The sequence below is a fragment of the Miniopterus schreibersii genome (genome assembly GCF_964146895.1).
Source record: "Miniopterus schreibersii genome assembly, chromosome: 18".
Lineage (NCBI taxonomy): Eukaryota > Metazoa > Chordata > Mammalia > Chiroptera > Miniopteridae > Miniopterus > Miniopterus schreibersii.
The window spans coordinates 3,507,806-3,534,873 of record NC_138121.1 but is presented as its reverse complement, the minus strand read 5'-3'; the positions used below and the strand labels follow the sequence as shown (position 1 = coordinate 3,534,873).

Genomic DNA, 27,068 nt, shown 5'->3' with positions numbered 1-27,068 from the left:
GGAAAGGGTTATGAAGGAACTTTCGGGGGTGATGAATATATTCTACAAGTTGCATTCATTTTATTCAACTAGTAACTTTTTCTGCAGATCGAGGAAAGCTTCCTGGAGGAGATGATGTCTAAGCTGTGCTCTGATTTATGCATTGGAAGGAGTTGGCTGACAAAGGGAGGTGGGTGTTCCTGGCAGGGGGAGGGAGTTGGCAAAGGCCAAGTGGTTTGAGTGGGGTTGCTGTGATTAAAAAACAGTCAAGTAGAGGGCTAGAGTTTAAATGCATCGCCGCCTGAGTCCTATTCCCGATTTGGTTCGGGACCCGGGACAAGCCCTCCCTCTCTTTGGGCCTCTGATAGCTTCAGTTCTTTCCCTCACGTAAATGGGCAAAATCTCCCCTTGTTCCCCCAGGACTCCCTTGGGACTGGAAGAAGCCACCAAATGGACGCTTAGTGACAGTTCTTTTGAGTCAATCGCTGGAAGCTAAAGCCCTCCCTCCTCGTGGGCCAATCGCCTTGTTCTTGAGACCGGCAGGCTGGCGAGGGCTCGTCAAAGGCCTCGTGAAGTCACATTTTGGATAAACCAGTAGCAGCTGAAGAGGCGGGTCATTTAGGTGATGGACAGATCTATTTCAAAATGTCCGCTAACGCGGGGCCCGCCGGGAAGCTTTGAGGCGGTGCTGGGGGAAAGGGGCAGGAACTGCCGGTTGACTTTGTCCAATCATCAATCTCACTTTTTGTGATAGACAGTCAGTCTTTCCCATCCCTGTCGACTTAAGGGGCGGGGCTCTGCACGCCACACTGGGCGGGTCCCTGAACTTTGATGGGCCTTCTCCTTTGCCCAATTAGTAAACGGTACTCCCAAACGGACCGCCTCCATTGCCAATGAGATCTCCTGGCGGGGTCGCGGTGGGCGGGCCTAGACCCTCCGGTATAAGGCGGTCTCGGGAGAGTGCGGAGAAGGGGGGGGGTCTCGGCCGCTGGAGGAGTAGGTGCGGGTGAACATGGCGGCAGCCGAGGCCGCGAACTGCATCATGGAGGTGAGCGTCTGGAACGCCGCCGGGGGCGGGGGGTCGGTTTGGGGGTCCGTGTTTTATGGCTCCGTCATAGAGAAGGGGTTGTGAGTCGGCGGATTTGAGTTAAGGCTCCCAGCCGTACGGAGGGGAGGCCGCATGCTCCGGATCTGGGGCCACTGTTTCAATGCGGGTTCCCTAGCTTTCGGGGGCCAGCCAAGCCGATGGTCTCGTGCCCCCTCCCACGTGGAGGAGGGCTGGGGGCGCTTCCGGCCTGGCCCCCACGTGGCCGGGGCGTGGTGGATGGGGAGGGGGTGTGCCGTGCTCGGTGGCCCGGCGGGCTCCACGTGCGGGACAAAGGCCCCGCCCCCGGCCGGGGGAGGGGCGCCCCGGGGGGACGGGAAGGAGGCGCTCACCCTACTTCGGAGGCCCCCAGCTTTCCTCCCCAGGGATTGCAACGTACACCTCCTGGTGGGACTTACTTGGGGGCCTCCAAGAAGTAAAGAGTCTCTTGGGAGGGGCAGTGTATCCCAACCCTCTACAACCCCCTTCCCAGGACTGGGGCATTTACTTAGGCATCGGTCCAGGTTTCGTGCACTTTTGGGTTAGGATTGGAGGAAGACAAAGAATTTATTTTCTCTGGCCGCCCCCACCCCCCTTTTCCTGTCCCTGGATTCTCCACCGCCCGGGGCTTTGGGAGCTGGGGGGATGGGGTATGCCCCTGTGACCTCTCTCTGGGTGGTGGTGGGGCCTCCAGCTGAAGGAGATCCTTCCGGATAATGCACCAGGCACCCCCTTGTGGCCATTTCTGGGTGTGTGGGAGGGACATTTTTCATGGGGCGTGTCCCAAAGCCCACCTCCCCTTTGGAAACCTCCCGGGCGACGGAAGGAAGAATCCGTCTGCTGGGTAGGAGACGTGATGGAACCTGCGAGCTCTGCCCCCATTTCTCTCGGCATTCGTGAAGGTGGGAGATGTACTCCCCCTTCCAGAGCCCTGTTTGAGGGTCCTGAACCTGGATCCTTGAAATGGTTTCCTAAAATGCTGGTTCTTGTGCAGCCATGTGGGGTTGGTTCTGGCGCTGTGTTTCAAGCTGTTTGGGGCTTGTATGGCGGTGGTATCAGTGGTATTGAGAAATGGGCCCCAGTGGGAAATCCCCTCGCCAGCCGCCCTTCTTTGTAGGCATCCTCACTGGCTTGGGAGAATGGGGGTGGGGCTTGGAGCCCTGTGTGTCATGTCCCTGTGTCCCTGACTTGAAGCTTCTTGGAGCCCAGAGAGTGGTAACAGCTGGGAGAGATGTAATCTGATGGGGCCTCCGAAATTTTCACCCCTTACCTTGTGGCATTCTCTGGAGTGGGAGATCAGCTCCCCAGGGTCACTCCAATGACTCCCATCCCCCTTGGCTCTCTCCTGGACCAGGGCCTTTATGGGTGGAGGAAATATCTTCTCCAGAGGTTGCCTCAGGACTTGGCTTCACACCTGGAGACCTCCAGGCCTGGGATGGGTGTCTTGAGTGGCGGCAGATAGACTCGAGGGTCAGGAGTCTGTCCTCTTCCCAAGGATTCTATCTTCCTGGGTAGAGGGTAATAAGTGAGGAGATTGGCTCCAACTGGTTTTATTTGGGGCTTCCTGAGCCTAAGGCAGGAACTAGGGGTCAGGGTGCCAGCTCTGGTGGGGGCGCCTGTGTGCCACACCTCCATCCTGGAATCCTCATAAAAGAGATTGGTTTCCAGAAATAGATGCCCAGTGGGTACACCCTGCCAGCCCCCTCCCCCAGCTACTCATGGCACCCCAGCATGGGGGTATGTGTCAGGAAGTGTTACCTAATCTGGGGGGATTAGATGATGCGGAGGGAGTGACAGCTGGCAGTGCCTATGTGCCCAGTGGGTGCCAGTTCCTCTGGGCTGGATGGGGGAGGTGTGTATGATCAGGTGCCTGGCCAGAGAGGGGCAACGTGGGAGCAGTCCGCCATCTCTCCAGCCACAGCTGAGACAGAATCCCCTCTCTTCTCCCCCCACTCATCCTACCCCTTTTGAAACAACCCTGCCTCATTAGTTGCTCCCTCTGCCACCATTCCCACCAAGGAAAAGGAAAATTGCAGGAAACACCTCCCCTCCTCCCAAGAGCCAGGGTCCCCTGGCTTGACCTGCCCCTAGCCACTCCCAGTAGCTAATCCTTTCTCCCTGTACTCTCTCCTAGAATTTTGTAGCCACCTTGGCTAATGGGATGAGCCTCCAGCCGCCTCTTGAAGAAGTAAATATCCTTTTGTGAGACCCTTCCCCACATTAAGATACCTTGCCACACATCAGGCCCTTTCTAGCTGTCTAACCATGATCCCTCTTGCTTTAAACCAGTTTACCCCATTCCCCCAAACACTTAGTACAAACTCCCTCGAGGTTTGTGGCCCCCCACCTGGCCTTCCCCAATACTGTGGCTGCTTCCTTAACTCCATTTCCAGCCCCCCTCTACCCTTACCTGTGTCTTCCCCAGTTCTGCCTTCCCCTTCCTTCCCCAGCTGTGGGCTGAGCTAGAGACGGGGGCAGAGAGACTGGAGAGATGGTAGGCATGGCTGAGGTATCGGGGTACTCCTCTTGATCGTGCTCTGGGGGGTCCTGCAATAGGAATATGGGGTTTTAGGTTTGGGGGTCCTCGGGGGGGCAAGATGGCAGTCGGGGACTGTAAGGTGCCGTGGTATGATTTCGGGGGGTTTATTCCAGTGAAAAGTAGGGATCTGGAGGCTTAAGAGGCTTTGGGGAGCCCCCAGATTTGACCCATGGTCCTATCCTCCTCCTCGCAGGTCTCCTGTGGCCAAGCAGAAAGCAGTGAGAAGCCCAACGCTGAGGACATGACGTCCAAAGATTACTACTTTGACTCTTACGCTCACTTTGGTATCCACGAGGTGAGTATGGACAGCTTCTAAGGTTGCTGAATCTTGAGAGGTTAATATTTGGGAGCGCTGGAATTTAATTTCCCACGCATGCGCACTGCCTTCCTTGCCCCAGGCTGCCCCTCTGCGCATGCCCTGGCTCACCCCGGGGTCTCTTCTCCCAGCAGTTGCCTTGGAGACCGAGGTTAGCCAGGTGCTCTTGGACCGCTCCTGGGAGGCAGGGGTGGGAGTGCGCATGTGCGTGCTGCCTGAGCCAGTAGCTGGAGGCCAGGCCTGTCGGTTTCTGCCGCCCTCTAGTGATCGGCGGTGGGATTGTCCCCCAGCTGCTCATGTCTGGTGTGCAGATGGCTTTTCTGCTCTGTACACTGAAGGCTGAGGTCCCAGAAAGTAGCTGGAATGATCTTTTGAGCATTTTTTTCTTCCTTTCTGCTTTTTGGTTTTTGTGTTGTTTTTTCTGAGTGTACAGGTCAGTGGATTACTGAGGACTTTTTAAAGCCAAGGATCGCTGGGACTTAGCCAACGATAGACTCTGGCTAGGATGGGAATTTAGTCTATCCAGTATGATTTTACAAATAGGGAAACTGAGGCACATGGAAAGGAAATAACTTGTTCCAAAGGGACTAAGCAAGTGGGAGGGCTGAGCCCTAGCTCTCCAAACTGTCAGCATGTCTGAGGCCAGTGCACCCCAGTTTCCAGCTGGGAGTGCAGGCCCCCTCATGGTCTTTGTACTTCCCTCCCCCCCCCCAGGAGATGCTGAAAGACGAGGTGCGCACCCTCACCTACCGCAACTCCATGTTTCACAACCGGCACCTCTTCAAGGACAAGGTGGTGCTGGACGTGGGCTCAGGGACGGGGATTCTCTGCATGTTTGCTGCCAAGGCTGGGGCCCGCAAGGTCATTGGGGTGAGTGTCCTGGACAGCTGGGTGGGCTTGGGCCTTGTGATGGAGAGGAGGCCCCTTGGGGCTCAGGAATTGGGTGGAGGGGGTGGGAGGTAAGGATGGGACTGGGGGGGGTCTCACCCTCCCTTCTTCCTGGACCCCAGATCGAGTGTTCCAGTATCTCTGATTATGCGGTGAAGATCGTCAAAGCCAACAAGTTAGACCATGGTGAGCCCAGGAAGAGAATGGGTTTGTGGGGATGGAGCGGGCGATTCCAGTTTCCTTGGGCCCTTGGCAAGAGGGTGGGGGCCACTGAACACAAACACAGCTTTATCTCCCCTGTGGGCTCTGGGCTGCCAACAGCCTGACAATTCAACCTTCTCAGAGTTTGTAACCTGATAAGCGGGTTCTACTATCTTAGAATTTGAGTGTTGAAGTCACAAGCTTAGCTCCTCACTCTTAAAACGTTAGGACAAGAAGCAGTCTTTAGGTTTTTCAGTGAACAGTCATGTGGTTGACTGCTGAAGGCTCATAGTGAGAAGGCTCTTGCCACCCTTCTCTGAGTTCAGCCAGCACTCCCAGAGGAGTCCATGCCTACAAGCACATATGCATGTAGATGTTTTTACATTCAGGTGCATTATTTTTACACAAATAGCATTTTGTACAAGCCTACCCCCTTTGCTTTTTCTATCTGCTTATTATGTAGTTTAACGTGTTGCAGGGCATTGAGAGGATCTTGTTCTTTTTGATATGCACTTACCCAGGCTCCTGGTGATGGGCATTCAGCCGCTTCTGAGAGTTTCATCCCCCACATATAATGTCATTCCATAAGCAATCTAGTGTATTGGTGAGGCTGATTTATAAAAGTAGGGTTACATGGGTCAAAAATATAAGTTGGGTAGATGTTGCCAGATTGCCTTTGAGGTCCCTCCTGCAAGGTTTGATGGGCAGAGAATGTGGGAAGACAGTGGGTTTTCTGCATGTGAAGGCTCCTAGCATTTAGTAACTGAAGTGATTTTTTTTTAAAGACTAGTATAGTGAACCCCCAAGTATACATCATTCAGCTTTAAATATGTTCATTAGAAGCAGATTCTAATTGTGATGTCATTTAAATCTTGCTGTGTCTGTAATAGATGATCGTGCTGTTAGTGGCAAAACCTTAACATTACTAATACCTAATCCATGTAAAATTTCTGTGTCAGAAATTATCTAAAGTGAATTCTAAAACTGAATAAACAAGGTGTGGCTTCAGCTTGAGGAGGTTTTTGAAGATGCCCAAATGTAGCCCCCAGCCCTTCCTTAGAAGACAAGGGCTGTCCCAGTGGGGTCCCCAGGCCTTGGACCCCCAGGGGAAGGCGATTGGACAACGGGTCTCTTCAGGGCTGGTGGCATGTGCCCCTGTCTGCCCCTACAGTGGTGACCATCATCAAGGGGAAGGTAGAGGAGGTGGAGCTTCCGGTGGAGAAGGTTGACATCATCATCAGCGAGTGGATGGGCTACTGTCTCTTCTACGAGTCAATGCTCAACACCGTGCTCTATGCCCGAGACAAGTGGCTGGTGAGGCCCTGGAAGGGTGGGAACAGCAGGCTGGGGTCCTTAGGGTGTTTGTTGCATGTATCAGTCAGGGGCCAGGCAGAAAACGAAAGCTATGCTAGGTATTTCCCATGCGGGACTTAACACGGGATTGACCGCACAGATGTTGGAAGGCCCACAGCCAAAATGGAGTATAACAGGCTTTGGAGGCTAGATGGTTACAAGGAGATAGTACAGTGTCAGGAGGGAGTTAGAGCTGAGAAGAAAACCAGAGCAGGGCACAGCAATAGGGAGGGACCGGGCCATGATGCCCTCAGGTTCTCAGGTCAGAGGCGCCCTCCCAAGGGAGATAGTGACTGAGACCTGATCAAAGGATGGGAAGTAGCTGCCCAGGATCTGAACCCGAGGGGACAACACGACGCAGGAGTTCAGCCAGTGCAGAGGTCCTGGAGCAGGGGCAGGGCGTGCTTGCTGTGTACTGAGCAGCGGGGAAGCTAGAGTGAAATGAGTCTTGAAGAGCAGTAGGAGGTGAGTTAGAGGTGAGGGGTGAAGGGGCCTTTGCCAACTTTGCGTGGTCTTGAGGACCCTCATGAAACTGCTCCAAGAGGAGCCAAGGAGAGTTCAGAGATCCCTCAGCCTCTGGACAGGGTCTGCCTTAGGTGCTCTGGGGCGCCACCTGGCAGCCATATGGGGAATAGACTTGGGGATGAGGGTAGAGGCTGGAAACCTTGAGGCCACTGCAGGAGCCCAGGTGGGAAGTGTAGGTGGCTCAGAGGGGGTGGATAAAGAGCCAAACAGGTGACACTTGGGGGCAGTGTTGCCATGGTCTCCCCCACCCTTCATGCCCTTACCATGCCTTTCCGCAGGCGCCCGATGGCCTCATCTTCCCAGACAGAGCCACACTCTACGTGACGGCCATCGAGGACCGGCAGTACAAAGACTACAAGATCCACTGTGAGCTCGGGCCCACGGAGCTCGTGGGGTGGGGTGGGGTGGGATCGGCCTGACCTGGGTGCCTTGGTGTGCTCATCCCTCCTCCCTGCCTCCTCCCAGGGTGGGAGAATGTGTATGGCTTTGACATGTCTTGCATCAAAGACGTGGCCATCAAGGAACCCCTGGTGGATGTGGTGGACCCCAAGCAGCTGGTTACCAACGCTTGCCTCATAAAGGTGAGGGGGTGGGCATGGCCAGGTGTCCCCCAGGGTTGGAACCAAAGAAGGGCCAGCACCTGTCCCACATGCGATACATTAGGGTGCAGAGTGCAGACCTGAGGTCTTGGATGCCTGACTTGTGAGCCAGGGTAATGCTAGAGGCCCAGGGAAGCCGTGTCCAGCCAAAGCCAATGGGTTCCAAGATAGAACCCATTGAAATGGGCTTGCCCTGTCCCGGGGGACACATTCCAGAGGGAACACCTGAGACAGGCAGCTGAAACACCCAGGTGGGACTCACCCTCTTGGGCACACCAAATGCAAGAAGCCAGGGCCAGGAGTGAGTTGATCCACACCAGTAAAGAGCACATTACTTCTTGGGTGAGGCACAAAACCAGGTGGAGGAGGGAGTGAGGAGAGAGGAGACAGAGGCAGGCAGCTGGACTGGGCCACCCTCTGGCCCGCATCAGAACCACGGTTTTGTTCTGAGTGCATCCAGGAGCTATCAGGGATTTAAGCAGGGTTTGGCATGATCTGATTGACTTGTTTTAGAATTGTCACTTTGGCTGGTAGATATGTCCAGTTAAAGGATGTAGGGGGAGGACAGAAGCAGGGAGCCCTGTTAGGAGGCTGCTGCAGTGGGGAGGTGATGGCGGCCCGGGGCGGGGTGTAGGCCATGGAGAGGGGTAAATGGGCAGTTCTTCAAGTGGTCGGTCCAAAGAAGTAAACCGTCAGGTTTGAGGTTTGGATGTGGGAGAAAAGGGAACAGGGAATCTAGCACCCGCCCCATCCCACCCCCCTTCTCCCATTTGCCCTTGGACCCCGGGCTGGGTGTTGCCGAGTGGGGCTCATAGGACCTTCTCCCGCAGGAGGTGGACATCTACACCGTGAAGGTGGAAGACCTGACCTTCACCTCGCCCTTCTGCCTGCAAGTGAAGCGGAACGACTATGTGCACGCGCTGGTGGCCTACTTCAACATCGAGTTCACCCGCTGCCACAAGCGGACGGGCTTCTCCACCAGTGAGTTCTTGGGAAAGGGGGCACAGGGGTGGCCAGAGGGAGCCTCCCTCGGGGACAGTGAGAACAACCTGTGTTCCCACACTGGCTCTGCCAGCTAACCCGGAGCGTGCTGTGCCTTAGTGTCGTTTCCCCCCCCCCCCCCCCGAAACCTGGACAGGTCTCTCTGAGGTTTGAGGAGGGTGAAGATATTCACGGGCAGGTTGACCACAGTCAACACTCAGTAAACACTCACTGGGGGATATGCCAAGCAGAGGGGAGGGCAAGATCAGCGTGGGGCGCCGGGGGCCAGTTGGCTGACGTGACTCCGCCCCTAGGCCCTGAGTCCCCGTACACGCACTGGAAGCAGACGGTGTTCTACATGGAGGACTACCTGACGGTGAAGACGGGCGAGGAGATCTTTGGTACCATTGGGATGAGGCCCAATGCCAAGAACAATGTGAGGCTCGGGGGAGCTGGCGGAGGGGGGACTATGGAGGCACTTCTGCCTGTCTGGGGCTCTTGGTGTCTGTTTGTGGGACAAATGTTGAGCACCTACAGGAGGTGGAGTCCTGGGGACCAGCCATGATTAGGCCGGATCCCTGCCCTCCTGATGCTCCCAGTCTAGACATGGGACACAGTCAAGTGGTAAACAACAGCTGGAGGTTCTGTCATTTGGGAAGGGGCCAGAGGGAGAGCCCAGTCTACAAGCCTGGGCCTGGGGATAAGGGGAAGGAAAGGAAGACAGTTCATTCCTCCTGCACACCTGGCAGGACCCAGCTGCCATCAGCTGAGACGTGGGGGAAGCAGGTCTGGGGCAAAGTCAGGAGCTCAGCCAGGGGGTGGGAGGAAGGGTCTGGATTCTGAGTGGAGGGGAGTGGTCTGCACGAGAAATATCACCAGGCCAGTGTGTGTCGGGCTGGATGGTGCCCAGGTAGCCTGGATGGAGGGGAGCGACCCAAGCTGCACCCACTTTCTAAGTCAGGGACATAAGCCCATTAAAGCAGGGACTCGCAAACAGACAGTTTTGCTGTACCCCAGAGGAGAAAGGGTGCTAGTGGCCTCCAGTGGGTAAAGGCTTGGGGTGCTCAAGACAGCAAAGTGGCCTCAAATGTCAGTAGTGTGGAGGCTGAGAAATCCAAACGAGACAGACAGCCTGAGGGGGAGGAGAGGGCAAGGAGGCTGGGTCAGAGGGCCAAGGGCAGAAGTCATTGAGGTCATTGATGACTGTCCCAGCCTTTCCAGGGAGTGCTGGGGGAGGTGCAGAATGGGGCACAGGAGGAGGGTTGGCTTCCAGGGAGCTTGGGAGGAGAGGAAATGGGGACAGTGGATTGGGACCACTGAGTTTGCTGTCACATTTTTCCGGAGGAGGAGGAATGCTTTTGCTGATGGCAGTGGTTCTGGTGGGGAAGTAGTCAGGGAAACAAGAGGCAGGGCAGCTGAGCTCTGCCCCCCGCCCCCCCAGGGACCCGGTGGGTTTGAGGATGTCAGATGTAGCTGTCACTGGGAGTCAGGGTTCAGGGCAGATGCTGGGAGCGGGACCAGCAATGTGGCATCTACATCCTGGACATGGGCTAAAAGCAGGACCCCGCTGGATCTCCAGGGAGGGTGTGTAGACAGCTGGTTGGGGACACATCATCTCGGGTGTGCTGGGCCTGCACCCCTCTGCTTCCTCCTGATTCAGACAGTTCTGGGTGCCTGCCTGCCCTCTTTCTGGCCCCCCTCATGTCTGCCCTATCCCCACAGCGCGACCTGGACTTCACCATTGACCTGGACTTCAAGGGCCAGCTGTGTGAGCTGTCCTGCTCCACCGACTACCGGATGCGCTGAGACGGCGCCCGGTTTCTCCCACCCTAGCCAGCCGGCCTTGCTCGGGCCCAGGGGCTGTGGCATTCTTAGGCAGTTTTGGGCTCCCCCTCCCTCTCCCTTCCTCAGAAGGGGGTTTTAGGGGCCTGGGCCTGGGCCCGGGGTGGGGGATTGGGGGGAGGGCACATCGTGACTGTGTTTTTCATAACTTATGTTTTTATATGGTTACAATTATGCCAATAAATCCTCAGCTGGGACAGCTTGGATTCTGGGGGCAGAGTGGGGTTGGGGTTCCGTCTGCAGGTGCTAAGATGCCAGCTGGAGCAGCCAGAAGTACCCACATGATGCTATGGGTCTCTGTCCTCACTGTGTCTATGTCTGTCTCACCACAGCCCTGAGTCTTACCCCAACTCACCCCTTAGCTCTCTGCCAGGATCTCTTCATCACAGCCCTTTCTGGGAGGATTGAGTCTCTGTCCCGCCCCTCTTGCCCCCTGAGGTCCTGTTACCTCTTGTCCCCACTGGGCATGGTTCTGCCCCCAGCTGCACTGCCAGGCTTGGGGGGGGGGGGAGCAGTTCCCAGGCAGAAGGCTACCTCCCCCAACACATTATTCCTGTTTTTTTCTCCAGGCCTCTCCAAGGCCATGCCAGGGCTGATGCAGTGACTACTGCCCAGCCTTCTGCAGCTGGGGAAGCTGAGTCTTAGTGGAGTTGTGTTGGGAATTCCTTGTGGGGGGAATCAATGTGTGTGGAGGGGTGTCTCATCTCAGGGCAGCAGAGCCTCCCCACCTCAGAGGTGGGCACCAAGGCCCCACTAACCATCACAGCTGCCTGGGGTCTGTCTGTATCCAGCCTCTGCTGCAGGCACGCCTCTGCATCCTCATGCTCTTTCCCATGGCCTTGTCCACAGAGCTGCCTGTCCCCTGTCCCCAAGACACTTCCCACACAACCTGGATCACTACACATCATCCACATCTTTCCACAGCTTTTGCTACACTGCTCTGGTACAACTGGAGCCCTGTCCTGTTCTTCCAGGATAGTGTCCACACTGGCTCTGCTGAGGCTTAGACTCCCTCTGTCCCTATCCCCAGGTGCCCTAGTCCCTCCAAGGGTGAAGGTGAGGTCTGGTCTACACAGGAGTCCAGAGCTTCCCCTCCCCCCCCTTTCCTGGAAATGGTGTTGACACCATTTGAAGGTGTCAGCCGTCCCCACCTCTCTTCCCTAGTCCTTAAAGGATCACCTCTCCAAAGGCCTTGGAGGGGGTTAGGGACATAGTCCACATTACCACCTGTACACCTCTGGGGGTTCCCTAGCAGTGTAGGAGGTGGGGATCTGGGTTCTAATCCTGCCTTTCTGGTGTGGTGCAGCCTTGGAGGCTCACCTGTTTTACCCTCATGGGGGGTGGGGGGTGGGGACTGGTCCCAGACTCCTTGAGTACATCTACCCTGGAAGAGGGTTAAGACCAGAGGAGGAGGCAGGGCTACAACTCAGGCGCTTCACTCAGGAGGTTTCTTGGTGACCGCCCACATCCTCAGGCTGTCCCTTCTCACTTCCTCCGCCATGGGGTACCCAGACTCCGAGGGCAGGTGAAAGGCTGGTGGTGGCAGGGACAAGCCTGGAAGGAGATGGTGAGGGACCTGTACCCTCCTTGGGCCAGGGTTCTGTTTCAGTGGAATGGGAAGGCGACCTCAGAGCTGACCTGCTGATCTCAGGAGTTCTGGGTGCCCGACCCTATGGAGCCCCACTTCTCTGGTACCTTCTCTTTGAACCCTGGTATCATGCTCCCTCCCCAGGCGGCCCCTCTGTCCGTGGACACATGCCAAATGTACTACCTGCCAGAGATCAAAGACTGGCTCGGCTCTGCCTCCACCAAGGAGCTCTCAGGGAAGTTGGGCTTTGAGCCCCAGGACCCTCAAAGCTACTTGGGCAGCCAGGGTGAAGCCTGGTCCAGTTGGTCTCCAGGACCCCAGCCTGCAGCAATGAGGCCAGCGCAGTGCCCAGCTTGCTGGGTGATGGGCACATCTCTGTGCCTCCCCTGGCCTCAGTTTACCCATCTGTATATTGGGGCCATGACCCCAAGTCGTCGTCGTCCCCTCCCCCCCGTAATTCCACATGGGCTCATCTAGAAATCGTCTTATACCCCCCAACCCCTTGCTGTGACTGGGCTGGACCCAGGGGCACCCCAGAGCTAGCATGGACAGTATTAACGTCCAGAGCCAAGTAAAAGGCGGTGTCCGTGTTTCAGTCTCTGCCCTTTCTGGCCAGCCCCTCTGAGCCCGGTTCCTAAATAGTTTTCCCGTGTCATGCACGTTTTCCCTCACAGAATTCCCTTTGTCTAACTTGAATTTAATCCGCTGAAGCCGTCTCCGCACCAACTCAGCCAATGCAGTTGCACTTTCTGTGGGCTTATCGGACCCCAAAGCGGCTCACCTCCCCTGGGATGGTAGGCCTGAGGTTCGCTCCAGCCCGGTATTCCACAAGGTGACTTGAGCATACCTAGAGGTAGGCTGTGGGTTCCACGCTGAGCCTCCATCCCTAAAGAGAAAGGAGCGAGCTCCTTGAGAGAGGACTGGGGAGCCCAAGAACCTGGGGCTCAAAGGATAGGTGCTGCGCGGAACGCGGGAGGCAAACGGAGAAGCGGACGAGGCGGAGCGCGAGCGAGGGATCCTACGGTGGAAGGGGATTGGAAGCCGGGACTCGAAGGGGCGGGGATAGAGCGCCGAGCAGTTGGAAGGGGCGGGGATAGAGCGCCGAGCAGTTGGAAGGGGCGGGGATAGAGCGCCGAGCAGTTGGAAGGGGCGGGGATAGAGCGCCGAGCAGTTGGAAGGGGCGGGGATAGAGCGCCGAGCAGTTGGAGGGGGCGGGGATAGAGCGCCGAGCAGTTGGAGGGGGCGGGGATAGAGCGCCGAGCAGTTGGAAGGGGCGGGGATAGAGCCAGGGACTTGAATACCAGGGGAGGCACACGCGCGGCAGAAATCGGGGTTCCTGGGTGTCGGCTAAGCCGGGGCGTGCAGGAGCTCCGGAGGCCCATCGACCAAGTCGTGGACTCGTTGCCCTGGGTTGGACATATGCAAGTGGGAGTCGGGTCCGGCTCCGTAAATCGGGGGTCGGGGAGGTGTAATTGGGCTTGGTCCCCAGGATCTGATCGGCGGACCCCTGACTCAGCGTAGTAAGTACCGGACCGGAGGGGCTGAGCTACTGCGGGGTCTGGAGGCCTGTGTCTTGGGTTGGGCGAACGAGCCTCTCCATCACTTGTCCTCGAAGCATCCCTGGCTGGGAGGCATGCGCAGTAGGGTGCTCCTGCCCCCATCCCCTCCAGCCCCGGTCGTGTGGGAGGGGACGCTAGGCCACCCCAAAGGGGATGTATTTATAGACAGTCCCCCCACCCCCACCCCACCCCTGCCTTGGAATGGGAAACGGAAATGGGGTGGGCAGTGCCAGCGTGGAGCAGGTGTTCCTTTCAGAGGGAGCCAGGACTAATGTTTGCTGGCGACCCCGTAACTCACCCTGGACGGGTGTCCCCCTCCACCCTTGAATCCTGAAAGTCCTACATCGAGAGGAGGCACTGTCCCCGCGCCACATTTTCGGCAGAGCCACAAAAGGAGTTAACGCGTTATCCCTCCCGCCTCCGTGTGCGTTCACAGAGGTCTGCGCGAGGAGGGGCTGGGCCCGGGAGCCCTGGCCTGGGGGAGCGGGAAGCCAGGGGCCTGGAGAATGACCCTCCGTCCTCCCAGGGCCCCAGCGGGACATGGCTGAAGCGCACCAGGCCGTGGGCTTCCGACCCGCACTGACCTCGGACGCGGCGGAAGCGGACCTCAGCGCCTCGGTGCTGCAGGAGATCTATCTGTCCGGACTGCGTTCTTGGAAAAGGCATCTCTCCCGGTTCTGGGTGAGGAGGCTGCGGCTTGGTTTCCTTCCGGGGATCTAGTTACCTGTTTCCGGGATGCCTGAGGCCCACCTCTGGCATCCTGGTGGCCCCGCTTCTGGGATCATATCATCCGCTTCTGGGAATTCTGATGTCCGATTCCAGGACTTCTTAAAGCTATTTGCTGGTCTGTGGCTCACTTCAAGGATCCTCAACTTCACCTACTGGGGACCCCTATTGACCTCTTGCACTCACTTCTGGGATCCCCCACTTTCCCCACACCCCCGAACACAACTTGCATCCCACTTTCTAGAGCTCAGGCCCCTCCCCATGGTACATTTCTCACCTTTCCCTTTCATATCCAGTCTCTAAACTGGGTGCTCCCCTTTCCAGAAGCCCAAGACTGTTCAAGATCTTGGGTAGCCCACACCCCAACCTGAAAGCCCCTTGGTTCCAAGTTGTGAACCTCCAATGTCTGTACCCTGCACTCTCCATCACTACAAACCCCACTGCCCCAGTTCTGGGAAAGCCCAACTCCCGCTCCTTGCCCTGGCTCTAGAAAGCCCATGACACCATCTAACCAGAACCTATGTCTGCCTCAGGGTCACCTCCCCTTTGAACACCTGTGGGGTCAGCCATGAATAAGCTTGAATCCTAAGTGCTCCTCTCTGAACCTCAGTTTCCCCACATGTAAAACAGGGGTAACGATGGTCCCTTCCTTGCAGGACAGTTGCAAGAATTAAATGAATTCTTACACGTAAGCACTGAGTAATGTGCCTGGCCCATGGCAAGTCTGAGTGTTAGCTTCTGATAACATTCTTTATTGATTCACCAAATATCTGTGGAGCATTTGTTCAGGGCCTGGCACTGTTTGGGGCACTGGGGATACGGCAGGGAGCAAGATGGACAGACCCCTGCCCTCATGGAGCTCTCCATCTAGTTGCAATGAAGAAGAAAGATAAGTGTATATATATATATTTAAACTAAGATATAATTACCTACAGAAAAATGCATAGATTTTTTAAGTGTACAGTGACTTTTCACAATGTCTCTGCCAACTCCCCAGTCAGCGCCCCCCACCTCGTCCTCACTGCAAGGCAACCATTGTTTTGATTTCTACGCTTATAGATGGACTTTGACTGGAATTATATTCTCGAGTATTCTGACTGTCACCCATGCATAAGAGGCAAGACCTGAAGCCCTTTTCAGAGTCAAATGTCCCCTGTGGCCAGTGGCCCCTACAGACCTTCACATAAGTATTAACTAATGTTGTAATAATGATCACACTTTCCTTTCTACCACAGAGGCACCTCTCTCCCTGATGGTCACTTGGAGCTCTCATGTCCTTCCTCTTTTACTTTGGGTATCCTGGAGCCACCCTGAAACTGTAGTTCCTGGAACTTGGTCTGAGGGTGAGGGCTGAGCCCTCAGTAACACCAGAGCTGTGGTTCCATAGACTCATTGCCAAGCCTCAGTGTATTCATTTATAAAATGGGAACCTTGACAGTCCCTGCCTCAAGGTGTTGCTGTAAGCATTAACTGTCTAACCAGAAGGCCTGGCTCGCAGAAGTGACCACTCCAGCATTGCCATTCTTATTTGCCATGTAGGTGCTGTGTGACCTCTGGCATGTAGTAACTTCTCTGGGCTTCTGCTTCCTCATTTCTAAAATCACACTGGGTAGTAGTGGGTCCCAGGCTCTACACCAACCAAGCCCTTTAAACTATTGCTCATTAGGGCCTTCTAAGGTAGACCTATTGTTAGTTCCATTTTACAGGTGAATAAACAGAAGCCCAGAGAGGTGCTTTCACTTTCCCAAGGTCACACAGCTGTTAAGAGCAGAACTAGAGGCTGAGCCAGAATTAGCGGTCTTGTTCTAGAGCCATGCTGGGCTATGTGGACTCAGGGAACAAGTTACAGTGACAGAAGTGAGCCATGCTGGGCTTCATGTGCTCAGGAAACAAATTAGAGGCAAAAGGAGGGTCCTTATAACGGGTTCAGGGGGTTGGGATGAGCAACCTGCCACCACAGGGCTCCTGTGCCTTGTCTACTCCCATTAGCACTCTGGTTGACCTCCCTGAGCACAGGATCTATATCAGTCTTTTCCCCACTGGATCTTGAGCACCCAGTTCAGGACCTAGCACACGCTCGGTGCTCAGTCAATATCTAAGGATTATGCTTAGAGGATGGGATGGGATTAATAGATGCCCTTTCTTCCCCACAGAATGACTTTCTCACTGGTGTGTTCCCTGCCAGCCCCCTCAGCTGGCTCTTCCTCTTCAGTACAATCCAGCTCGCCTGGTTCCTCCAGCTGGATCCTTCCCTAGGACTGACAGAGAAGATTAAAGAGTTGCTGCCAGACTGGTGAGCTCCCCACTTCAGCCCAGTAACCTCCCTACTTCCTTTCCCTCCACCCAGTAAGTTTCTCTATCAGTGTGCTATGCCTGCTAAAGAGACTTTATTTGGGACAAATAAATAAAGGTATAGCATCAATAAAAAGGAGGTGATTTCTTCTCTCCTCTCTGTACATTTTCTATCCTGGCTGCTTCTTGTTAGGAGGGATGGTGACAAACTAGGAAATGTCCAGATATGGTTATGTATACTAATGCAAGTGTGAACTCTGCTAGTCTGCAGTTCTGTACTCTTAGGTAAAAGAGGCTACATCAATTTAGGTGTCAGGGTCTTCATTTGTTAAATGGGGGTAATACTAATTGCTTCTTAGAGTGGTCAGAAGAATCAAAATCATGCATGTGGAATATTCAGTACGGTGCAAGGAGGTTGTTAAATGGAACTGGTTGTAATATCACAGTTGTTGCTGTCAGCTTTGGGAAAGGTGAAGTGGCTGGTTCTAACCCTTGGATTAGTCCCCCTGGGCAAGATTTTGTGCAGACAGACCCAAGGAGAAGATCTTAGAGGAAGAAATTTCCAGGAAGGCTAGATTTACCCAGTCTACAGAGGGGAGAAAGTCGCCCCAGCTCCTCCAGATGGGATTTGCTCCCATGTCTGTTTGCAACTTTGCAAACATGTTGATTTCTTGTAGACCAGAGTTTCCTAAACTTGAGTTTGATTTGGAACCACCTGGGAGAGCTTGTTAAAACACTGATTGCTGGACCCACCCCAACAGATTCTGTCTTGCTAGGTCTGGGTGGGGCCCAGGAATGTGCATTTCCAGCAAGCTCCCAGGGGCTGCTGATGGTCCCAGGGCCACGCTTTGAAACCACACTTAGAGTATAACTTGATATCTGGGAGGGAAAAGTGTCCTTTAATAGAAATACCACTTATTAAACGCCTACCAGTTTCCATGAGGAGTGATTTTAGAAGCTTGGCGTTCCCACAGTCCTGGGAGGAGAAGGGTGTGGAGAGAGGCTCGTGCCATTTTACAAATGAGGAAACTAAACTCCTCTGACTGACTCTAATTCAGCAAGATAAGCCACCAACAGCCAAAAGACCAGAGTCAGAGAATATTAGGAAGGGCAGGGGTGGAGCGAGGCTGAGGGGAGGGCTATTCTGAGGCCAGGAGACCCAGGCGCGCCCTCTTTCTCTCCCCCGCAGGGGAGGACAGCACCACAGGCTTCGGGGGGTCCTGGCAGCTGCACTGTTTGCTTCCTGCCTGTGGGGAGCCCTGATCTTCACACTCCACGTGGCTCTGAGGCTGCTTCTCTCCTACCACGGCTGGCTCCTCGAACCCCACGGAGTCATGTCCTCACCCACCAAGACGTGGCTGGTACGCGAGGGGCCGAGTGCTGCTCAGGCCCTCCGGGGGCCCACTTCTCTGTCCGCCTCTCTCTGGGTCTCTATCCTTTTGGGGGGTATATGCCCCATTCTCTCTGCGGGTTGCCACACCCCCCACCCAGGTCCCCAGCCCAGCGAGGAGTTCAGTGGCCCACGGATTCCTGCCTCCCGCCAGGCCCTGGTCCGCATCTTCTCTGGCCGCCACCCCAGGCTTTTCAGTTACCAGCGCTCCCTGCCGCGCCAGCCGGTGCCGTCGGTGCAGGACACAGTGCGCAAGGTGGGCCCGGTGCCTGGGGGTGGGAGGAGGGCAGGGGGCGGCATCGGCGGGCCTGCCGGCTTCTCCGCCTCTTCCCTCAGTACCTGGAGTCTGTCCGGCCTGTCCTTTCTGACGAGGATTTCAACTGGACGGCGGCCCTAGCCCAGGAGTTCCTCAGGCTGCAGGCGTCGCTGCTGCAGTGGCACCTGCAGCTCAAATCCTGGTGGGCGTCCAATTACGTGAGTCCCCCGTCGGGAAGGCAAAAGTTCTGAGCCTGCTCTCCTAGCCTGGCCAGCTTTACGCCCTGGCCCCGGCCCCCCACAAGCCTAGGCCCTGCTGTCACTGGAGACCCTAACAGCCGAGCCTCCTGAGCCCCGCCCTCACACTCCAATGATACAAACCCAGCCCCGGATGCCCCTGTGTTCAGAGCCCCTGTGTTTCTCCAGTATTCTGAACACTCTGTCATCTGCCACAGTTTGAGCTCCCTCGGTGCTCCCCGTTCAAAGCCAGACTCTCTTGCCCTGGCCGGTTTGACTCAGTGGTTAGGGCATCGGCCGGTGGACTGAGGGGTCCTGGGTTTGATTCCAGCCAAGGGCACGTGCCTTGGTTGCAGGCTCAATCCCCAGTTGGGGTGCGTATGGAAGGCAACTATTCCATGTTTCTCTCTCATATCTCCCCCACCCCCCATCCCTCCTCTAAAAAAATCAATAAAAACGTATTTAAATATATATATATTAAACTCTCAGATGAGATCGATAAACATATCTTGTTATATGCCCAGCCTTGGCCACTCAGCAGCATACCTTGGTACTCACTCTACGTGCCTTGTTCTTTTTAGCAGCTGCCTAGCATTCCATAGCATGAGTGTATCTTCTAGGTCGTTGGTAGTTACTGGTCATGCTGGCCTCCTTCACTGGGCTCCACCCCCCCACAGCCTCCCCCCGAGCTGGCCCCAGCCACCCCAGCTTTGTGTCTCTCTGCCCCACCCGCAGGTCAGTGACTGGTGGGAAGAATTTGTGTACCTACGCTCCCGAAACTCGCTGATGGTGAATAGCAACTATTATATGATGGTGAGAAGGGGAGAAGGGGGCTGGAGCTGGGGAGAGGTGGGGTGCGTAGTCCCTGGGTCAAGGATTGGGATGTCTGAGTAGAATGTGGGGTTTAGGGCCAGTGACCCAAGGCACAGCCTGGAACTCACCATCCCCCTCTGCTGGGGTCAGCACCTGTATTTGGGGGTGAGTGTCCCCATCAGGGGCAAACGCGACCCCAGGCGTTTTGCTGTCCCCTCCGTTGCCCCCAGGACTTCCTGTACGTCACGCCCACGCCAGTGCAGGCTGCTCGCGCAGGGAACGCTGTCCACGCCCTACTCCTTTACCGCCACCACCTGAACCGCCAGGAGATCCTGCCGGTAAGAGGGCCACCCCCTCGGGCTGGGACAGAGGCCATGGTTCTGTGGCTGTGGGCCCACGTGGATCCTGGGGGGCAGTTCCCAAGCCCATGGTCTCCTGCAGACGTTGATGATGGGAATGCGGCCCTTATGCTCCGCCCAGTATGAGAAGATATTCAACACCACACGTGTTCCTGGGGTCCAGAAAGGTGAGACCCCTGTCTCCTCCTGACTGGCAGAGGGGAGCAGTGTTGTCGCTAAGAGCGTGCGCTCTGGAGCCAGCCGGCTGGGTTGAATCCCAGCCCCCTCTCCTTAGCTGTGTGACCTTGAGCAAGTTCTCACCCTCTCCGAGCCTCAGTTGCCCCATCTCTAAAATGGGATCATAAGGACACATAGGGTGGTGAGGAATAAGTGCCTAGAACAGTGCAGGCCACGCAGGAAGTGCCCGGCGAGTGGTTGCTATTCTTCGTTGTTGTTTTTAATCCTCACTTGAGTATATTTCCCCCCACTGATTTTTTAGAGAGAGTGTAAGGGAGGGAGGGGGCAGAGAGAGAGAAATGTCGATGTGAAAGAGACACACAGATTGGGTGCTTCCTGCATGGGCCAGGGCCGGGATTGAACCCGCAACCCAGGCACCGCCCTTGGCCGGAATTCGAACCTGCAACCCTTCTGTGCGCAGCCGACACTCTAACCACTGAGCTACCGGCCAGGACAATAGGCTGCTCCTATTCTTATAATGTTTTTGACCTTCCTGCCCTCTACACTTCTGCCCACGCGACACCAAGATCACATCCGCCACCTGCGTGACAGCCGACACGTGGCCGTCTTCCACCGGGGCCGATTCTTCCGTGTGGGGACCCACTCCCAGACGGGCCTGCTGTCCCCACGGGACCTGGAGCAGCAGTTTCAGCGAATCCTAGACGACCCCTCGCCCGCCCACCCCCACGAGGAGCACCTGGCAGCCCTGACCGCGGCCCCCAGGTAAGGGTGGGATCAGGGGGCCCCAAGGCCCAGCTGCCAACCCGAACTTAGGGAAGCGCAGGGCTGGGGTCCCGGTGAAGGCTGAGCAGGGCGAAGGGCTCAGGCACGTCCCCCAACAGGGACATGTGGGCCCAGGTGCGGAGGTCCCTGAAGAGCCGGGCAGAGGATGCTCTGGAGGCTGTGGAAGGGGCCGCTTTCTTTGTGTCACTGGACTCGGAGCCCGCGGGGCTCACCAGGGAGGACCCCGCTGCGTCCTTGGATGCCTACGCCCACGCCCTGCTGGCTGGCAGCGGCCACGACCGGTAGGTCAGCCCCCAGACTTGGACCCCACCCCGACCTGCAGGGATCCCAGTGTTTGGAGCTAAGACTCTGGGCACTAGACAAGCAGACCCTGGGCCCCAGACCTCCGCATCTCCAGGTCCAAGGGCCCCCTTGATCTGAGGACCCCAGACTCAACGCATTGAGACCTGGGGATCTCTAACCTAGAGAACCCCTATGACCAGGACTCCAAACCCTGAGACCCCAAACCCCAGAGCCGGAGATCCCCAGACAACTTCCTGGATGCCCACCAGGCATCACTGACTTGTGCGGCCCCTGGGAAAGTCTCCCAAACCTCCCCAGCACCCCGTAAGCCTTGCACCTTACGTGGCACATTCCCTCAAAATTCCTCAACTCTTCAAACCTTAGACAGGTCTCAGAGCCCATCCAGCGCCACCAGTGGAGACCCTGCCCTCTTAGAGATCCCCACACCAGCCCTGATTCCAGAAAAGTCTCCCCACTCCAAAATCTCCACAAGTCCCTCCGAGAGCACCCCAAGTTCCCTCCTAGCCCCCTGTGGTGACCACTCTGAACTCTGCCTGCAGCTGGTATGACAAATCCTTCACCCTCATCGTCTTCTCCAATGGGAAGCTGGGCCTCAGCGTGGAGCACTCGTGGGCTGACTGCCCCATCTCAGGACACATGTGGGAGGTACGGCAGCTAGCCCACCCCACCCTGGGGACCACCACCCCATTTCCAAAGACCTTCCTTGTCAGGGACTTAGTGTCAGAAGAAAAGTAGAAGCTCAGAGAGAGGCAGAGGCTGGACCAGGGCCACCCAGCAAAGAAAGAGGCCTGGGATTATGATCTTCTTTTGACAAATGGGCAATTGGGGCTCAGAGAAGGGAGGTGACTTGCCCAGAGCCACAGAGCCAGGAGTTGCAGAGCGGGGGGGGGGGGGGGGCTATGAATCCAGAATTTTCTGAGGCCAGAATGGGAGGCCTTTGAATCACATCCCACTGAATCACAACCCTCCTTCAGCTCTGGCTGGCTGTGTGGCCTTGGGCAAGTTACTCCCCTCCTTTGAACCTGAGTTTCCCCTCCATCAGGGGAAAGGACTGGATTTTCTTTGATCTTTAAGTCTAATCCACTACTAAGAACCTTCGAGTCTCTATTTTCTCTATTCTACTTAGTCTTAAGTCATAGGGGGTGATGTCTGCCCTTATCAGGTTCCCAGTCTTCCACGGTGCTGCATGAGGGGTTTTTGGGGCCCAGAGTGGGGACTGGGCATGTGCAAGGGGAAGGGAGTCCCCTCCCAGGCTTCAGGAGCAGCCCCAGATCAGTACTGACCCTTCTGTGCCTGTTTCTCATTTGTAAAATGGGAATTTTTTTCCCTGTGATGATATCGGTAAGTGAAGCTCTCAATTCAGTTCAATGTCAGACCCTCAGACACTTCATGTCCACATATCGTCTCTGTATGTCGGCTTTGAATGAGGAAATGTCACCTAGAGTAAGATAAAGAGAATGCAAGGCTGGAGGGTCATAGGTGCTTAATCAGGGCTGATTTAAAATATTTAGCAATTTTAAAAATATTTGACAATAATAAAAAGCAGGGTGTGGGCCCCACTCAGTCAGAGTGGATGCTGAGAGGTGGTCCTGGGAGGGCTGGGGCAGCCGTTGGGGTCTCTTTACCCATTAGAAGTACAGGGTTAGAAAGCACCAGTTGGATATTAGTATCAGTCCTGCTCTCGAGGAACTTGAACCTGAGATCCCACTTATGAACATGAGGGGTTTCTCCTTCCCAGGGACTGACCCCATGCCCAGAGGGTTAGATTGCTCTTGGACCAGAGAGAGGAAGGGACTCTGACCGCCTCCATTTTTACACAGTTCACTCTGGCCACAGAATGCTTTCAGCTGGGCTACTCGGTGGACGGCCACTGCAAGGGGCATCCTGACCCTTCACTGCCCCAGCCCCAGCGGCTGCACTGGGACCTTCCAGACAAGGTGAGTCCAGGTTTCTGGGCCTTTCCTCTAAGAACAGAAATTCCTGGCTTTGACTCTAAACTCATCTCTACCCCCAGTCTCAACCTCGAGATCAACCCCATCCCCTGCTCCATCCCCAACCCCAACTCTAACCCCATCCCACCACCAGCACCATCCTCAACCCCACCCCATCACTCAGACTAGTCCTACCCCAACTCCATCCCCACCCCAAACTCATCTCCATCCCAACACCATCACCAGACCTAAATTCAATCCTGTTTCTACCACCAAACCCATCTGAAACCCCAACTCTGACTCCACCCCATCCCCAACCCCGTCCTGACCTCAGTGACGTCCCTATGTCCCTCTTTAACCTGGCCCTTCAGCTCCATCCCCTTCTTTGTCCCCATTTCCATTATCCACCCCAACCCTGACTCCATTTCCACGGCCGCTTCCAGCCCCGTTGCCAGCTCTAACCCTGCCCGGCTCCGAGCCAGCCACTGCTCCCTCCCTCCTGGCAGATCCACCGGTCCCTCTCTCTCGCGCTGAGGGGAGCCAAGACCTTGTCTGGGGACATTGACTGCCACGTCTTCCCCTTCGCCCACTTTGGCAAGAGCTTCATCAAACGCTGCCAGCTCTCCTCAGACAGCTTCATCCAGGTGGCCTTGCAGCTGGCGCACTTCAGGGTCAGTTAGGCTCCCTGACCCCAACCCCTCAGGAGCTCGGTTCCCTGGTCCCCCAAGACCTGCCTCCAGCCACTTTCATGACTGTTCTTGGCCACTGTGGGTTCGCCATCTGATTCCTCTCCCCCAGCCACACACTGTGGGGCGGGAGGAGGCTGGGTCAAGTCTGTGAAGACTTCCTGAGCCCAGATGACAGCTTCCTCTTCTTGTCCCCCAGGACAGGGGTCAATTCTGCCTGACTTACGAGTCGACCATGACCCGCTTGTTCCTGGAAGGCCGGACGGAGACGGTGCGGTCTTGCACGCGGGAAGCCTGCCACTTCGTGCGGGCCATGGAAGACAAAGAGAAGACAGTGGGTGTGGGCCTCGCCTGAGGCTTCGGTCACTTCCCCTCCTCACTCAGACACTTGCAGAGATTTATGCAGCACCCGCCGAGGGCCAGGCCCCTTGGGGGGCACTGGGGCAGGAGGGAACCAGGCCCGGACTCTGAGCTCAGGGAGCTCACCGATGGGAAAGGGGATAGTTCAGCATAGTGTGATCCATGCTTTAATGGGGGTCTCACAGGACACTGGGGAGCACCCAAGGGGGAGCCCTTTGTCACAATGCAGCTCTCTTTGATTATTTAACCTCTGTGTGACCTTGTGACTCCCCTTTCCCTCTATAACCTCTGCTCAGACGGCCCAAGGCGCCTCCGTTCCCTCTCCCCGCTGCCTAGGTGGTTTAATGGGAGGGGTTTCGGGAGGGTCAGGCAGATCCTGCCTTGCGGTGTGCCCCGGGCCAGCGACTGCCCCACTGAGCCGCTGTCCCTGCCTTGCAGGGGTGTTGCAAGCTGGGCTGAGGCAGGGGTGTGACAGACCCACAGTAAGCCCACTTCCTGTTTTTCCATGACTTGTGACCTCCCGGGACCCAGGACCCGCAGTGCCTCGCCCTGTTCCGCCTGGCGGCGGACAAGCACCAGGCCCTGCTGAAGGCCGCCATGAGCGGCCGCGGCGCTGACCGCCACCTCTTCGCGCTCTACATCGTGGCCCAGTTCCTCCACCTGCAGTCGCCCTTCCTGGACCAGGTCGGGGTGCAGGGAGGGGGTTAGGGGGCAGCGGTGAGCCATGGGAGAAGGGAGGCATTGGGGGCAAGGAGGCTGATGCGGGAAAAAGCAGGAAACGGCAGAGGTCCCAGCCTGGGTGATGGGGCAAGAGGGGGGAGAGAGGCCGGTGGGGAGCAGGGCCGGGGCAGGGGAGAGGGGTGGTCACGGGAAGAGAAGGGAGGGGGCGCGACCCGCCGGCCTGTCTTCACTGGGCCTGTGACCCGCGCCTGCCCCTCAGGTCCACTCGGAGCAGTGGCAGCTGGCCGCCAGCCAGATCCCGGTCCAGCAAAGCCACCTGTTTGACGTCCACAATTACCCCGATTACGTTTCCTCTGGTGGAGGATTTGGGCCTGTGAGTGGGACTGGGCCCAACCCCAGCTCCCCGACCCCTGGGCCAGAGGGAGGAGGGTGCTGGCTGTCTGCTCTCCTGGTGGCGGAGGAGGGCACCCGGGGCTCTTTTCCCCCCCTCACTCTGTCCCTTTTCAGGTCGATGACCATGGTTATGGTGTTTCTTACATCTTCATGGGGAATGACGCAATCACCTTCCACATCTCCAGCAAAAAATCAAGCACAAAAACGGTGAGAGCCACTGGAACACAGCAGCAGCGCCACCCCACCATCTCCTTCCTCAGGACCCGGGGGCCTGGACTCCTAGCTCCCTCCTCTCCAGAACCTAAGAGCCCAGACTCCCAGCCCCCTCCTGTCCCCCAATCCAGGTTCCCAGCCCCCAGCCCTCTTGTTTCTCAGCCTGCAGGAGCCCCTCTTCCATCTTCCCCTGGACGTGACCCATTTCTCCTTCCAGGATTCCCACCGCCTGGGTCAGCACATTGAGGATGCGCTATTGGACGTGGCCTCCCTGTTCCAGGAGGGGCAGCGTCTTAAGCGGGGGTGCAGAGGGCTAGGGGAGGAAGACTCGAGGAGCAGGTGTGGATCTCTCCCTTGCCACACGAGGGGCCCCAGGGCACCCACGCCATCCACCAACTTCTGATCTCTTCTAACGGGGAGCTGGTCTCCTCAGACACTAGTGGGAGGGTCTCTACGGCTGGGCTGGTGCAGGACAGAGGCAGCCGGTTTGGGTTTGGAAATCCCACATCTGGTCCAATAAAGATGTGTGAGCTGGGTGTGTAGTGTTGCTATGCTGTTGAGCTGGGCAGAGGTGGAGGAAGGAGAAGAAAAGTCCCATCCATCCCTGGGCCCAACCGTGAGTTCCCAGTTACAGCCACAACTTCAGTGGCAGCCCCTAACACCTGCCGTTTCCTGCATTCCCACCTCGTCACACTAACCCAGCCATCCAAGGCCAATCCCAGTCAAACAACCCCAGAAGCTCTCAGCCTAGCTCCTGCTGCCCCGACACCGGTTGTCCACACTCTGGAGAGCACGAGTCTTATCCACACCTTCAGTGCACTTGCCAGTTTGCGTTTCATTCAGGCTAATTAACGTGATATCATTGATTGAGTGAACTAATGTGGTGTTTTGAGGAATATTTAAGCCAGTCATGTGAGCCACTTACGTAATTAAAAATTGTTAACATCCCGTCAAACTGGGTTGGAAAACTTAATATTGCTAAGATGTCAATACTATCCAAAGCGTTCTACAGGTTCAGTGCAATCCCCATCAAAATCCCAGTGACATTTTTTTGCAGAAATAGAAAAATCCACTCTACTTTGAAGAGCCAAAACAATATTGAAACAGAGCAAAGTTGGAGATCTCACGCTTCTGGTTTCAAAGCTTTCTATGAAGTTACTGTGAGCAAAGTAGTGTGATACTGGCATAAAGACAGACATATGGGCCAAGGGGATGGAATAGAGAGTCCAGAAATAAGCCCTCATACATGCGGTCAGGGCCGCGGTCGCTCAGTGGGGAAAAGGACAGTCTCAACAGCCGGTGCTGGGAAAACTGGATACCCGCATGCAAAGAACATCGTTGGAGCCTTACCTTGCCCACATGCAAAAATCAAACTAAAATGGATCAAAGGCCTAAGTGTAAGAGCTGACGCTAAAGAACAGGCGAAAAGCTTCATGCCGTTGGATTTGGCAGTGCTTTCTTGGATATGACAGCAAAAGCACAGGCGACAAAAGAAAAAAAATAGAAAATTAAACGCCATCCATCAAAGGACAACAGAGTGAAAAGACAGCCCACATGATGGCAGAAAGTCTTTGCAAAGCATTTATCTGACTAGGAGTTACTATCCAGAACTCCTGGGACTCGGCAACAACAGCAAAACCCCCACAAACAACCCCATTCAAAAGTGGGTCAAGAACTTGAATAGACATTTCGCCAGAGAAGATACACAAATGGCCAATAAACACACGCAGAGATGCTCCTGGTGGCCGCCAGCGGCTGGGAGGAGGGAGGAGTGGGAGCGAGGCAGCTGTGTTTAGTGGGTACAGAGTGTGCCTCTGGGGCAATGGAAAGTTCTGGAGGTGGCAGTGATGGCTACACAATATTGTGAGTGTAATTAATGCCACTGAGTTGTAACTTTAAATCTCCAAAATAATATTTTGAATAATTTCACTATTCTTTTTGCTTTATGATGGCATGTTTGTTAAATATATAGTTTTAATGTTTATCATCTTTTAAAAAATGTTTTATTTTTATTG

At 55.8% G+C, this 27,068-nt stretch overlaps 2 protein-coding genes across 5 annotated transcripts; both read left to right on the top strand.

The window, feature by feature from the left end:
• Positions 1 to 785: 785 nt before the first annotated feature.
• On the top strand, positions 786 to 10,591 carry PRMT1 (protein arginine methyltransferase 1). Of its 4 annotated transcripts, XM_081118088.1 has the most exons (12): positions 949 to 1,027; positions 3,198 to 3,251; positions 3,489 to 3,557; positions 3,796 to 3,897; positions 4,633 to 4,788; positions 4,929 to 4,992; positions 6,179 to 6,321; positions 7,164 to 7,251; positions 7,351 to 7,466; positions 8,315 to 8,465; positions 8,780 to 8,901; positions 10,188 to 10,590. In XM_081118088.1, exons 3-12 carry the CDS (start codon positions 3,555 to 3,557, stop codon positions 10,269 to 10,271), a joined length of 1,029 nt encoding a protein of 342 aa, XP_080974214.1. In that variant the 5' UTR covers positions 949 to 1,027; positions 3,198 to 3,251; positions 3,489 to 3,554; the 3' UTR covers positions 10,272 to 10,590. The 4 variants fall into 4 exon arrangements, with proteins under 4 accessions (XP_080974213.1, XP_080974212.1, XP_080974214.1 ...); XM_081118086.1 differs by lacking the exon at positions 3,489 to 3,557 and having other exon boundaries at positions 934 to 1,027; XM_081118087.1 differs by lacking the exons at positions 3,198 to 3,251; positions 3,489 to 3,557 and having other exon boundaries at positions 786 to 1,027; positions 10,188 to 10,591.
• Positions 10,592 to 13,170: 2,579 nt separating this feature from the next.
• Positions 13,171 to 26,324, top strand: CPT1C (carnitine palmitoyltransferase 1C). The gene is made up of 20 exons (XM_081119738.1): positions 13,171 to 13,415; positions 13,981 to 14,135; positions 16,334 to 16,473; positions 17,662 to 17,833; positions 18,017 to 18,118; positions 18,199 to 18,336; positions 19,090 to 19,167; positions 19,398 to 19,505; positions 19,609 to 19,693; positions 20,270 to 20,465; positions 20,585 to 20,767; positions 21,329 to 21,434; positions 22,610 to 22,726; positions 23,227 to 23,391; positions 23,606 to 23,740; positions 24,298 to 24,450; positions 24,707 to 24,820; positions 24,955 to 25,047; positions 25,271 to 25,392; positions 26,111 to 26,324. The coding sequence occupies exons 2-20, from the start codon at positions 13,995 to 13,997 to the stop codon at positions 26,229 to 26,231; spliced, it is 2,469 nt and encodes an 822-aa protein (XP_080975864.1). The 5' UTR covers positions 13,171 to 13,415; positions 13,981 to 13,994; the 3' UTR covers positions 26,232 to 26,324.
• The last annotated feature ends 744 nt before the right edge of the window (positions 26,325 to 27,068 follow it).